The 14168-nt window shown below is 37.7% G+C and overlaps 1 protein-coding gene across 2 annotated transcripts in view; it reads right to left on the reverse strand.

The window, feature by feature from the left end:
* Positions 1 to 8523, reverse strand: part of LOC127624016 (endoglin-like) — a 60627-nt gene extending 52104 nt beyond the window's left edge. For both annotated transcript variants that reach the window (XM_052098614.1, XM_052098623.1), the window contains exons 1-2: positions 8403 to 8523; positions 7372 to 7534 (exon numbers count right to left, since the gene is read on the reverse strand). In XM_052098614.1, coding sequence (XP_051954574.1) covers positions 7372 to 7429 — 58 coding nt within the window. In that variant the 5' untranslated portion in view covers positions 7430 to 7534; positions 8403 to 8523. The remainder of the gene's footprint in view (positions 1 to 7371; positions 7535 to 8402) is intronic.
* Positions 8524 to 14168: the final 5645 nt, after the last annotated feature.

Consider the following 14168-nt stretch of genomic DNA (forward strand, 5'->3'; position numbering starts at 1 on the left):
CGAGCTGGAGTGCTTGGGCAGGAAGTGACGCATAGCCTGCGAATCCTTCCGAGCTTCAGTGAAGCGTTCAGCAAACTCTTTTACCGCCGGTCCGAACAGGCCGCTTGGAGCGATAGGCGCGTCAAGAAATGGCGCCTTATCCGCGTCCTTCATCTCTGTGTCCAACAATCCGGAGGATCCAGCGAAGAGAAGGGCTTCGCTGAAGGAGATTAAATCTAAAGAACTCTCATGACGGGGCGCCTAATATATAGCCCTAGCCACGCCCAACTTGGCGGGCTCTGAGCCGCTGAGGCTGGCAGCGCCCATTGGTCGCTGCGTTCAGAGTCGCCCGTCATTGGTTCGAGTAAGTTGCCGCAGCACAGCCAATGACCGAGCTGCCTCGCTCATTGCTGTATGCTGTGCAGCTGCAATGCGTTTTACATAAAGACTTCAATATTTCTCGAGAAACAGAGTTTTCCCATAGCTACTTACGCAATAGGAGAGACCTCTCGAGAGGGAACATTTGAGCTGTGTTAGCTGGTCTCCCATTGCCTATTACTGGGGCTTCAAGCACATGCCATGTAACCAGTTGTGACCAAATTTAAATATGCAGAAATGTGAACAAGATTTGAGAGCTATGGCAGTGAGCATTCAGCTATTAATATAATTATCTATACATTCTTTAACAATTGGTATTGGTACACCAATACAATGTCAATGTGTGCAAATCACTAGAATATAATGTCAAAAAACAATCATATGGACTACTTTTCTGATACTTTTATAATGCTTTCATGATGCTTTTTGTTATTTTTGAGAGCATGACAGCTCCCGTTCCTATTAAGAATAATAGTACTGTGAAAGAGCAATGTGAACTAAGAATTTAATTTGTTAATGTCAACACTATAAGCTCTGCTCATTTCACACATCATCATTTAGTGGAAGGACGATGACCCTTTGAATGTTGTTTTGCAAAAAAGAGGACGGTTTGATGACTCAGATTGGCTCGATCATACTTAGTAATTTAGCCTAATAATATAGTCAGATATAAGTAATCATGTACAACCGATGAATAGTGATATATCTTTATTCAAACACCAACCAAAGCTTTTAAGTGTTGAGAACTTTCAGGCCCAGTTCCAGACCAAAATCTCTGATTGACCTTTTCCAACCAAATTGTGATGGTTCTCGTGCCAAGCCTGGGCTCGGCTGAATCATGGTCGTTTTTCCACTGATTGAAATCTGAACAGTGACATCATGTGTTACTTGGCTAAGTGTTAGTTTTACATGACTATCTTTACAAGCATGGCGCGTCACTGTGTTTGTGTACAGCTTTAACTTTTATTTTTGAGAACATATATTAAACATAAAGACAGTTTAGTCCTCTTGTATTTACTCAAATTTCTTTAAAATTGTTTAGAACAATGTCAAATGCATGTGTCAACCTTGCATTGTTTTCTGAAAGCCACAAGGTGAAAATGGACTCATGGTGCTTGGGCCCGTCATTGCTGCTTGCATCTATATCTATTATGGTCCAAGAACTGAAAGTGCGGAGGTCCTATTGTTCTGGATGGTCGGAATTGATAGATATGGATTGTTGGATTATTATTATAATTTTTCTTTCTAGGTTTTCGGTACTTTTGGGTGAAAACTCTAAGATGCAGGGGTGTGCATTGGGGTGAGGCATGATGGGCAGGCATGATGGGCATGTAAGGGGGGGGCTCTGTAGCACCCCCATTTTCACCTACAGTCTCCAAAATTGGTACATATATAGTTCTCATAAAGCTGAACAACTTTCATACTCACAGTCATTAGCTCCACTCAAAAGGAAGTCCGCCATTTTGGATTTTCTGAAAATCACAGGCTCTGAACTTTTAAGGGGATTCATGTGACTGACACCAAATTTGTGCAACATCATACAAAGACATTGTAGATGCTAAATTGTGAACAGATTTTTTATATTTTTAATGGCGTAGCCATGGCGAAGCAATAAATTGATGGCAAAACATGGAAAACAGGAAGTGCCTTATACCTTCTGAGTGCTTTGTGTGATTTTGTTGAAAATTCCGCTGTATGTTTGGTAATTAGGGCTCATCACATTTATGTGGCTATTATGGGTCATGGTCATAGCGCCACTAACTAGCAGCAGGAAGTATGGCATTTTTAACAGACTTTGACATTGCCCTCTTCTGTTTACATGAATTGCATCAAAATACTTTAGAATAATGTCAAGACTCTGCTGATGTAAATTTGTTTTTTTACATCTTAAATACTATTGTCATGGCAATGTTTATTAATTGTTATTACTCCTTTCTTCCTGTATTTGGGTGTTTTTGAGGCACTTGGATTGTGCACACACATCGGTGTCATTGGCTATTAGGTCTGGGCAAAAGTCTGGGTGGCTCTCTACGGCCCCTTTTTAAAATGGGTATGTAAGACGGCCACTCTAGCACCATTTTCAACTAAAACTAAATTAGTTGAACTAAATTAAATTTCACCATTTAAACGAAATTGAATTGACAAATTGAAATTGAATTAGAAATAAAGATTAAATGAAAATTTGAAACAATAATAACCCTGGTTGTAATGACTAACGCAGCTTTCACTTTCTTTAGTCTATCTTTGAGTGGAGGGGAAATAGCAACAAATAATTGAAATGTCAACAGAACACAATAAGAATTATGTTGAAGGCCAGTTTTGTCTTCATACACCTATATCATACGCTTTCATTCTAAAACCACTTAGAAGTTTGTTCAGCAGGATACGAATCATAAAATGTACATATGAAAAGCAACAGAGGTGTTTTTGTTACATGTATATTAACAAAAAGTTTCAAATAAGCCCAATATATGATCTTGAGTTTATGGTTACAATTTTAATTCAGATTCATGAACAGATTAATTCAGACTTGACTCCAACTCGGCCTGGTATGGACTCGGTCTTGAGTCCAACTCGGCCCGTTTTGGACTCGGACTCAACTAAGGTGGACTTGAATCCAACACTAGTCACCAAATTTAGACAACAATGCTAAATTTTGAACAGATTTGCCATGGTGAGGCATTCAATTAATGGCTGAAAAATGGGAAACAGGAAGTGTCTTCTATCTTCTGTGTGCAATGTGTGATTTAGATCAAAATTTAGATATATGTTTAGTCTTGGGGGCTAATCACGTGGATTTTACTATTTTGGGTCACGGTCATAGCGCCACCACCTGGCAGCAGGATGTGTGGCTCTTACAACAGACTTTAAAATAGTCCTCTTATATTTATTAAAATTGCTTCAAAATGTTTTATAATTATGTCAAATGCCAAATGCCTGTTTCCACCTTGCATTGTTTCCGGGAAATGGACCAGTTGTGCTTTGGCCGTCATCACTGCTTGCAGCTATATTTTCATTTTGTTTTTGTTATTTAAATTTACTTGTATTTTTCACTTGATATGTTTTCGTTTGTTCTTTAATTATTAAAAAAACATACTATGTACAAATATCTGCGTATTCTGGCAATTAAATTTTTTTCTTGTCAACTCATATTCATAATGTCCATCAACAGTGCACTGTCACTTTAAATACTCATGAGCAGCGCAATAATATACTCGCTGCTTCTACCTCCAATGTGAAAACTCTAACCTGCTAACATGGGCACTGAAAAAAATATGTGCTTCTTCTGCTCTGTGCAACAGGCATAAATCTATCCCTCACTGCCTAGTTGTCATTCTCTTCACAAATTAAAGATGGCACTACTGTAAATAAGGTCCAGTCCTTGTAGGTCAGAGGTTTTTGCCCCCAGTTGAACAGTTAGATCAGTACAGACAGACTGTGATAATGGACATACTCATAACGGCAGGTCTTATCAGTGATGGTGGCTGTTAGGAGCACAGTGGCGGTGTGTTTCAGCGGGTTGAAGTTTATCTCTGCCTGACTCTAATGAGTCATTCATGAGTCACGTCATGATCGGCCAGCACGAAACACCTGACCTGCTGTTCCAGAGACAGGACATGTCCAGAGGGACTCGAGACTGAGAGACAGACAGAGAAAGACAGAGACATTGGGAGGGGTACGGCAAATTCTGTCTTCTAATTCCAATATAAATCGCTTCAAAGGTTACAACAGTGATAAGAGAGGAGTTTCGGTTTGTTAGAAGAGACTTTAAGGAATAGTTCACCCCAAAATGAAAATGTTTTTATCGTTTACATGCCATTATATGCTGTTTTTGTTTTACACTTTACATTAATGTCAAGAGACTATTAATGTGTTCATTAATGACTAATAATTCATTTACAAATCCATTATAAATCATTTACATTTGGTTATAACAAAATGCATAAAAATGTTGACATGGAAAGTGACAACACAAGTATGTCAAGACATAGTAATGTAATATAATATCAATATAATAGTCTATTGTTGCTGCATTATGACATAAATAATACATCTACGTTTTTGATCAAATTAAGCATGTATAACATGTAATTTACAATGGCTCACTATTCGGCCAGTATTGTCACCTTTTTTATTCATGTTGCATATCATTGATTTATATTGCATTTGTAAATGACTAACTAGTCATTAATTAAATAATTAGTTATTAATTAGTCAGTCCTTTATAAACCGTCTAACTTTGAGTTATATTATAATATTTCAGCAAATTTTGTTCTCTTCTACGCACAAAGCTATTGTATGACTTCAGAACACTTGGAATATAGCGCACAAGTTAAATGGGACTACTTTTACGATTTTTTTAATTCCTTTTGGAGCTTGACGTCTATAATCACTATGAATTATCATTGTATGAAAAAGAGCTCCCTGAAAATTCTCCTTTTGGGGGGCCTGGGCAGCTCAGCGAGTATTGACGCTGACTATCACACCTGGAGTCGCGAGTTTGAATCCAGGGCGTGCTGAGTGACTCCAGCCAGGTCTCCTAGGCAACCAAATTGGCAAAGTTGCTAGGGTGGATAGAGTCACGTTGGGTTAACCTCCTCATGGTCGCTATAATGTGGTTCTCGCTCTCGGTGGGGCGCGTGGTGAGATGTGTATGGATGCCGCAGAGAGTAGCGTGAAGCCTCCACACGTGCTAGGTCTCTGCGGTAATGCACTGAACGAGTCACGTGATAAACTTAGAGTGCATTGGGAATTGGACATTCCAAATTGAGGAGAAAAGGGGAGAAAAAATAAATAATTTTTCTCTGTTTGTATTCCACAGGAAAAAACAGAATATGGTTTGGAAAGACATGAGGATGAGTAAATAACTACTACTAAAATATCTCAATATAAGATGTGAAGGATCGCGAGGAGTCAAGGAAAGATGTTGCTGTTGCTTCTCTCTCTGGACATATAGAGAACAAGACTACAGCAGATCTATAGAACTAATTCTAGTTTCATGAGGAATTACTTCAAGACAAGAGTGTATAATGTTTCATTTTAATAACACAGCCCTTTAATAAACTACAGAGTGAGAAATGTGTGTGTGTATCACAGTTTCTTTGTTGTTTCGTGTGCATTTAACAAGCACTTTACACAAAAATGTGCTGATTAACACCCATAAAGTATGAACTACAATTTACAATATTTGATAAATGAACTGCAAAGTAAAGCTTTCTTATCAAGAAAATCTCAAACAAAAATAGCACTAAACAAGCACATCTGAACAAGAGCAAAACCAGGGGAAAAAAAGAATGGAGTCAGAAGAGGAAAAAAACAGATTGTTAATTGCGAGATAGAAATCGGTCTCCATGCGGTCGCGTCACCGGGTCTCAATGCCACCCAGACTGGTGGGAGCGGCCGGCGGCCCTGGAGTGCACGGAAGTGCCTCATTTAAACGCTACACGCCATATTTGACATGGGGATTTTTTTTTTCTGTTATGACCCTTGGGTTTTTCTCACTGAGGAATTGTCTGTCATCTCTCTGTCTGTCTCTCTCTCATGAAGTCTTTGCTCTTGTAATGATGGTGTCTCTGCTGTAATCTCAGGCGGTTACATAACTACCCCTTCATTCCCTTTCCTGAGGATGTCAAATCTACCGGGTTTGTGCAGAACACCGTCGCTAACAGCTGCTGCAGCGATCCTCAGCTCTGAATTCTGTCTCTCTGCCCTGAATCTGCTAATGGCTTCTACCTCTCTGAACACAGACAGACAGACTAAAAGAAATGTTATTGAGGTATTTGTCATGACATTTCTGACGTTTCAGCAGTGTCCTTCAGTGATGTGCTGTAATTCATCAAAGTACTTTCAACAACATCTGCCGATTCTTCTATTTGTATTATCCTCCTCAGTCCCAGGATGGAAACTTTACAATGCTTTGTTCTGAAAAATGTTCTTTTCAACTTAAGTCTCATGGCAACTTGTAATCATTGGTACGAGATGGCGAAATCGTCAGAGTCTCTTGGACTTTTAAACCATCTGATCATTTACTGGATGCTTCCCTTGTCTCGTTTCCGACTCTGATGTTTTCTTTTTTCCCCTGATGTACACAAAAGCTATTTTTCTTTTAAAAATCCTTATAACATTGTTTATTTTCCTCAATATGAGTACAACTCGTACGTTATTGTTAGTGCTGTCAGTCAATTCAAATCTGTAATCGCGACTAAACGCAACGTTTTTCATAGGTAATCGCAATTATACAATAATTTAAAATGTATGTCAGCTACACATCAGCTGTTGAGTCAACTTCCACTGTAAAAATAAGCTACTGGCAATCCTGAATATCAGGTCTTGTGTCAAAATATGGACCATGCCATAGTCATTTTCATCACGTAGATCATTTAAGAATGCGGTGTAAATCAGATGATTGCACAGATATCAGATAAAAAGGCTGTCATTCTCTCAAAAGCTTCATGTGTTTCCACCTAAATTACAAATACAATTATCCAGCTGGTCTGATTATTCTCCAGATCAGCTCCTGTGTTTATTCTCAGGCATCAAGCCATCCTTGACACCTGTGACATTTGGAATTCAGCTTTTAGGATAACAGCAGCATGCTCGGCCAAGGCCAAACACACGACTGATTTCATCTGTCCTTCTGTCAAAATGTTTCTAGTGATTGTGTTAATATGAACAAAGAAAACACCATACATTACATCTACAGAACTGGTACACAGTGGACAAACATTTCTTATATTTCCTTTTAGGAACCTGATTCATAATAACGATCTTTTTCTCATATTCAAATGTGTAACTACAGTACATATAAGCATATAAGTAACATAAAGCTCATATAGGCCACCCTTGAATTTGGGAAGATTGTTGCAGATCCTGTACATTTGCTCTTGACAGAATAACAAAAATGTGTTTAAAAATTGGACATTATTTTATTGGTGTCCCAGTACCAAATGTCCATGTGTTTGCCTACATCAGATGCAAGCTGAAAATCGTATGAATGTGTTTTTTAGTTTGTACCTGCAGCTGCAGTCATGAGGCCCATCATTAAAGCCAACAGTGTCCTGATGATCTTCATGTTGGCTGTTAATGTCTCTAATGATGAATTCAGCTCAACACTCTGACAGTATCACTAGTGTTTGATGCTTCAGGGGAGTGACCAGAATATTCCACTCAACACTTCCTGTGAGAGAAATCAGCATTAGATTCAAAACTGTACAAACTGATCATTCTGTCCTCTCTGTAAAACAGTGTATATTGACAATATACAGTATATCTACACATTTATACAATAAATATTTAAAATAATGACAGACAGACAGACAGACAGACAGACAGACAGACAGATAGACAGATAGACAGATAGATAGATAGATAGATAGATAGATAGATAGATAGCTTAGGCTACTAACTTTAGAATAAGAATAAATAAGTGTCAATAAAACATATACAGTTAGATTATAATGAAAGTGAAAACTAAATAAATGATTATGCGCAGTGATGAATGGATGGACGGACGGACAGACAGGCAGATAGATAGACTTTAAACATATGGCCTGTTAAACGATCTTACCAAATTTGAATGTATTGTGTTTAGACATTTGTGTAAGAAACTTTGTTTTTAGTTTGGGCTAATTGCATTTAAATAGATGTTCTTCATTATAGCGCACCGGGAATAAAACCGTTATATGGCACATCTAAACGACAAAACAACCAAAGAAAAAATGTCCCCCCTAAATAATGACTAAATCCAAAAGACACGAATCTTTAATACCCTGGATTAAAATTGCACGGCGAGTTGAAAGTGTCTGATACATGCATTATAGTTTATTCAGTCAGATTACAGTTGTTAAACAGTTTATATAGAACTGAAAGAAACAAATAGTCATAATGGACGGATAATATGAAAGAAATTATCATTGATATAAAGAATGTCTAATGACCGCTGATACTGAAAGTGAGCACGTTATGATCTGTCACAAATGAAAGAATCATTTCAGAAAGAATGTAACTGAACTTCTTACGCGTGAAAGCGTTTGAAAGAGTTTTACCTGGCGCTGAAAATTTCAATCTTGTGAAATTGAGCAGTAATCCAGTAATCCAGCGGCCCGTCAGTCAGTTGTGGTCAACTGAACGAAACTTTTTGGGTTGATCCGCACTGACCGCCTCTCATTAACATATGACCCTCCCACAGGCAAAGTTGATGTATGCACTGTAATACTGCAGAGATCAATGCAATGACAGTTTATCTCTGCATACTCCAAATTATATAGAATTACTAGCCTATATATTATAGAATAAAATAGGCTATATTAAATATAAAATATAATAGTAAATAGAAATAGATCACAAAATTTAATTAAGAATATCTGAAGAAATATGGATTCATTTGATCTATCTATCTATCTATCTATCTATCTATCTATCTGTCTGTCTGTCTGTCTGTCTGTCTATCTATGTATCTGTCTGTCTGTCTGTCTGTCTGTCTAATCTATCTATCTATCTGTCTGTCTATTTATCTATCATCCATCCATCTGTAAATCCATCCATCCATCAGTCTATCGTCGTCCGTTCGTCTGTCTGTTTGTCTGTCTATTGTTCCTCACATGCAACTTCAAGCCTTCGCTGTCATAGGTTATGAAGAGGTAACAAAACTTATTGAAACATCAAAAGCCACAACATGTTTGTTAGATTCAATATCAACCAAGCTCTTAAAAGAGGGTTTCCCTGTAATCTCAGAACCTCTTCTTAATATTATTAACTCCTTGCTATCCTTAGGACATATACCAAGAAACTTTAAAATGGCAGTTATCAAACTTCTTATTAAGAGGCCACAACTTGATCTCCCATTTATGTCAAAAATACTAGAAAAGGTAGTATGCTCCCAAATATTTTCATTTCTACAGAGAAATAGTATGAACAGTTTCTGTCAGGATGTAGGCCTCATCACAGTACAGAGACTGCACTTATCAGAGTTACAAATGACTCGCTCTTTTCATCTGATCGTGGCTGAATTTCAGTTCTAGAGCTTTTAGATTATGACATTCTCTTGAATAGGCTGGAGAATTATGTTGGCATTTGTGGAGTTGCATTAGCATGTTTTAGGTCCTATTTAGCAGAAAGCTACCACTTTGTCTATGTAAATGAGGAATTGTCAAACCAAACAAAAGTAGAGTATGGAGTGCCACAAGGATCAGATTTAGGGCCTCTGCTTTTCTCCTTGTATATGCTTCCCCTGGGAGATATTATCAGGAATCGTGGAATAAGTTTCCACTGTTATGCCGACGATACCCAACTTTATATTTCTTCAAAACCTGATGAGATTTCACAATTCTCCAAATTAGCAGTGTCTAAATGAAATAAAAGATTGGATGGCCAGAAATGTAATTCTATTAAATTCTGACAAAAAAGAGGTACTAATTATTGGACAAAAAACCTAAAAAAATAAGCCACTAAAATATAATTTGACTCTGGATGGATGTACTGTTACATCATCTTCAACAGCGAAGAACTTAGGTGTTATATTTGATACCAATCTGTCCTTTGAAAATCAAATTACCAATGTTTGTAGAACAGCACTCTTCCACCTAAGAAATATTGCTAAATTACGGCACATGCTCTCGGTTGCTAATGCCGAAAAAGTAATTAATGCGTTCATGACCTCAAGACTAGATTATTGTAATGCATTACTGGGAGGATGTCCAGCAAGATCAATAAATAAAATGAAATTGGTTCAAAATGCAGCAGCCAGAGTGCTGATGAGAACCAAGAAATATGATCATATTAGCCCCATTTTATCATCGTTACATTGGCTACCTGTTAAATTCCGTAATGATTTTAAAATTCTGTTAACTACATACAAAGTTTTGAATGGTCTAGCTCCGCAGTACTTAAGTGATCTTCTGTCACGCTATATTCCATCACGTTCATTACGATCACAAAATTCTGACCTGTTAATAGTTTCTAGAATATCAAAATCCACAAAAGGAGGTAGATCCTTTTCATATTTGTCTAACCCTAAACTATGGAATGGTCTCCCTAACGCTGTTCGGGACTCAGACACACTCCCTCAGTTTAAGTCTAGACTAAAGACTCCTCTATTTATCCAGACATACAACTAATTTATCCATCAACTCACAATTAGGCTGTTTTAGTTAGGTCTGCCGAAACCAGAAACAGTGATCATGATCTATAACTCTGTGCTAATATTATATCATTTGTTTCCCTGTCTCAACCTCAGGATTCGTATCCTGAGGTCACCAGAACCGGCTGTATCCAGCACCATTCCTGCTTCGTGTTGTACTCCACTGCTACATGTCGCTGAATGATGATGACTAAATGCAGCTGGTGCCAGCCAAACATCACTTCAGTCTATTATGATGGACTTCAGAGGATGAACTGATGCCAACTCCAACCATAAGACATGGGATACTTCATATGCCATTGTCTGAACCTTGGATTTAGGATGGATCCCACAGATATCTATCTATCTATCTATCTATCTATCTATCTATCTATCTATCTATCTATCTATCTATCTATCTACCTACCACCCCCCCCCCTGCCCGCCCATCTGTCTGTCTATCTATCATCGGTATGTCTGTCTGTCTGTCTATCCATCCATCCATCCATCCATCCATTCATCACTGCACATAATAATTTATTTAGTTTTCTCTTTCACTATAACCTACAATATGTTTTATTGACACTTATTTATTCTAAATAAGCCTTGTTGTATTTATTGTATTTGATGATTTGGGCAATCAAGCTTTATTCCCAATCAAGATGTAATGCAAAACATGTTAACGTATTATTTAATTGTATATAATATATATATATATATTTAACAAGTAGGCCTACTTCTATCTGCTGTGTTGACAGTTAAAACATTAACTTAACTTAGATTGTGATCTGTTAGCCTTTTTTTACATTCGTATTTACTTTCCTTTAAAGAACTTGGAAAAAGGAAGCCTTTTTGTATATGGAAAATGTAAGGAAGGGTCATACCATCAGTATTTAGAAATGGCAAACTTTTAGTGTTGTTTAAAGAAATAAAGTGAGTTGATTTGGCCATTGTTCTTCAAAGCGGCTTGTGATGTGCATGTATATCTGCACGTAGTGTCCACACACACACTCACACACTCAATGACAGGAAACAGTCTTGTGTCAGTATGGATATGGCGTTCAGCTTGGTGCCGCATGTATTCATGTCATCAGCAAACAACACATTCAACAAAGGGAAAGTGTTCCTGCGCAGCTCCTAAATTTCCTTGTGACTCTCAGAGGATCTTCTCAAGGACACGAGCCACTGGCAGGAATTCACTACTTGTGTGCACATATATACTGAGGCCACACAAAACACACACTGTAACACAAGCAATTACATTTTATCCAGCATACAGGGCTTTTTGAGTCACATATGAAGAAATGTAATTACTTTGAATCTACAAAAAAAGAAAGAAAAGAAAATCACTCTAGACTAACAGTCAGAACAAATAATGCTGCTGATTTGTTGTTTGCTAATTTTATTCATGCTTCTGTTGTCATCACTGGTGTAGTTCAGAGCTCATCTTTTTACTTTTTGAAGTTTGTGTGTGTGGAATGTTGAGGTCTATGTGTGTCTAAATCTAGTGTTCATTTATCTTTGCTTCGCAAGGTGTTCTATTATTCAAAGGCAAAGATTAAAAAGCAAAGAATAAAAAGATGACAAATTGAAATTTCTTGCATTGCTAATTAATAATTTGCTGAATAAGAAAGGTGTAGTTGCCGTGACAAGAATTCATTAGATTAATGAGACATTTTGCATTTAATGAACGAACTAATTCAAATACACTGACAAAAATTAACAGTAACATTTACTTGTTTTTATACCATTAAAATGTACTATTTGCCATAACGTGCACACAAAAACAAAGAGTAAAATCTACTTCATAGATATAATCTTGATTAAAGTGAGTGAATTTTAACTTGAACATTTCAGTTGAAACAGTAACGTTTTACTATCAAATCTGGTACATGGTACATAAAAAATTAATAAAAATAAATGAAAATTGATTTAAACATTTCACATACTGAATTTTCCTTATAAACATGTTTATTTACATTTATGCATTTGGCAGACGCTTTTATCCAAAGTGACTTACAGTGCATTTATTACAAGGACAATCCCTCCGGAGCAACCTGGAGTTAAGTGTCTTGCTCAAGGACACAATGGTGGTGACTGTGGGGATCGAACCAGCAACCTCCTGATTACCAGTTATGTTCTTTAGTCCACTACGCCACCACCACTCCGTTTGGTTTATGTACCAAATGGCATGCTGAAGCATTCCAGATGTCATTTAGACAACATTGACATTCATTATTGGCATCAAATACAAGATTCAGAGTTACGCATGCAGACCTCAAACCCTTGGTGCACAAAACACAATGAGATCTTTTTTGTTCTTTTTTAAGAACAGGACATTTTGAGTAGAAAAGTGCTTAAGGTGTGAATAAACTTTCAAACAGTGAAACCATGCAACTCGTTAACCGGATATTCTCCAGACTAAATTAAACCAGCTCTCTGTTCCCAGCTCTGTCTGTCAGTGGATCCCCAGCTTTCTGACAGAAATGCAGCCGTTAGTGAGACAGGGGAAATTCACTTCTAGCACCTGTACGATCAGCACTGTGCCCCCCAGCGATGTGTGCTCTCCCCACTGCTCTTCTCCCTGTATACAAACAACTACAACGCCAAGAACCCCTCTGTCAAGCTCCTGAAGTTTTCAGATGACACTACTGCAGACAGAAGGGAGGTTGAACATCTGTCTGGTGCAGTCGAAACAATCTGGAGCTGAACATGCTCAAAACAGTGGAGATGATTGTGGACTTTAGGAGGAACACCCCAACACTGACCCATTCTGAACAGTACAGTGGCAGCAGTGGAGTCATTCAGGTTCCTGGGCACTACCATCTCACAGGACTTGTGGGAGACCCACATAGACTCAATTTTGAAAAAGGCCCAGCAGAGGGTGTACTTCCTTCACCAGTTGAGGAATATATTTCTAAGATGCACTAACACTGATTTTGTATTCACACACTGAAAAAATTTTAACCTACCAAATTTGCTTCAAGCAGTAACATCTAAATTAACTGGAACATGAAGCAAATATGAACTAATGTGAGTGTATATTGATTGCATGCAATAAGACTTTGTTTCATGGCCTATGTTGGCCATTATTCTGCGTTTATTTAAAAAAGAAAAAAGAATTTGCAGTACACCTGAACCCTCCGCACACACTCATGAATTAATCAACACAACTTCCTTCCTGGATGTTCACACCGGTTCTTCTCTATTTCCACTGCATCTCAGGTTGCCATTGTGAGGATGTGGCATTCCATACAGGCTGCATGTTGTTGTGAAAATGCTTACAGACATTTGTTCATATGGACACATCCTCCTGTTTCCCTCTTCCTCATTACAGCAGATGGATGGTCCTCTGAGGAAAAACCAGATACTAGTGTGAAGTGAGAGGGAACCTGAGATGATTTCAGCAGCTCCATTCTGGAGTCTGGTGTTTAGAGGTTTTAGAGGTAAACTTGTGTCAGTTTATGGCAACCAGATTTGGTTAGAATATGAATCATTTTTGTACAGTAGCAGGAAAAGATTTATAATTAAACCTGTAAAGTGTTATTGAAAGCACTCAGTTGTGTTATTCCTCAGGGTCCAGGAATATTTTCCACACCCTGGTTCTCATCATCATAATCTTGGCAGGAGTTCATTGAACACTTTGTCCACTAGAGAGCAGTAATGTTTATAAAGATGATTCAACTGAAAGTTT

This window comes from Xyrauchen texanus, chromosome 3 (assembly GCF_025860055.1).
Source record: "Xyrauchen texanus isolate HMW12.3.18 chromosome 3, RBS_HiC_50CHRs, whole genome shotgun sequence".
NCBI classification, from domain to species: domain Eukaryota; kingdom Metazoa; phylum Chordata; class Actinopteri; order Cypriniformes; family Catostomidae; genus Xyrauchen; species Xyrauchen texanus.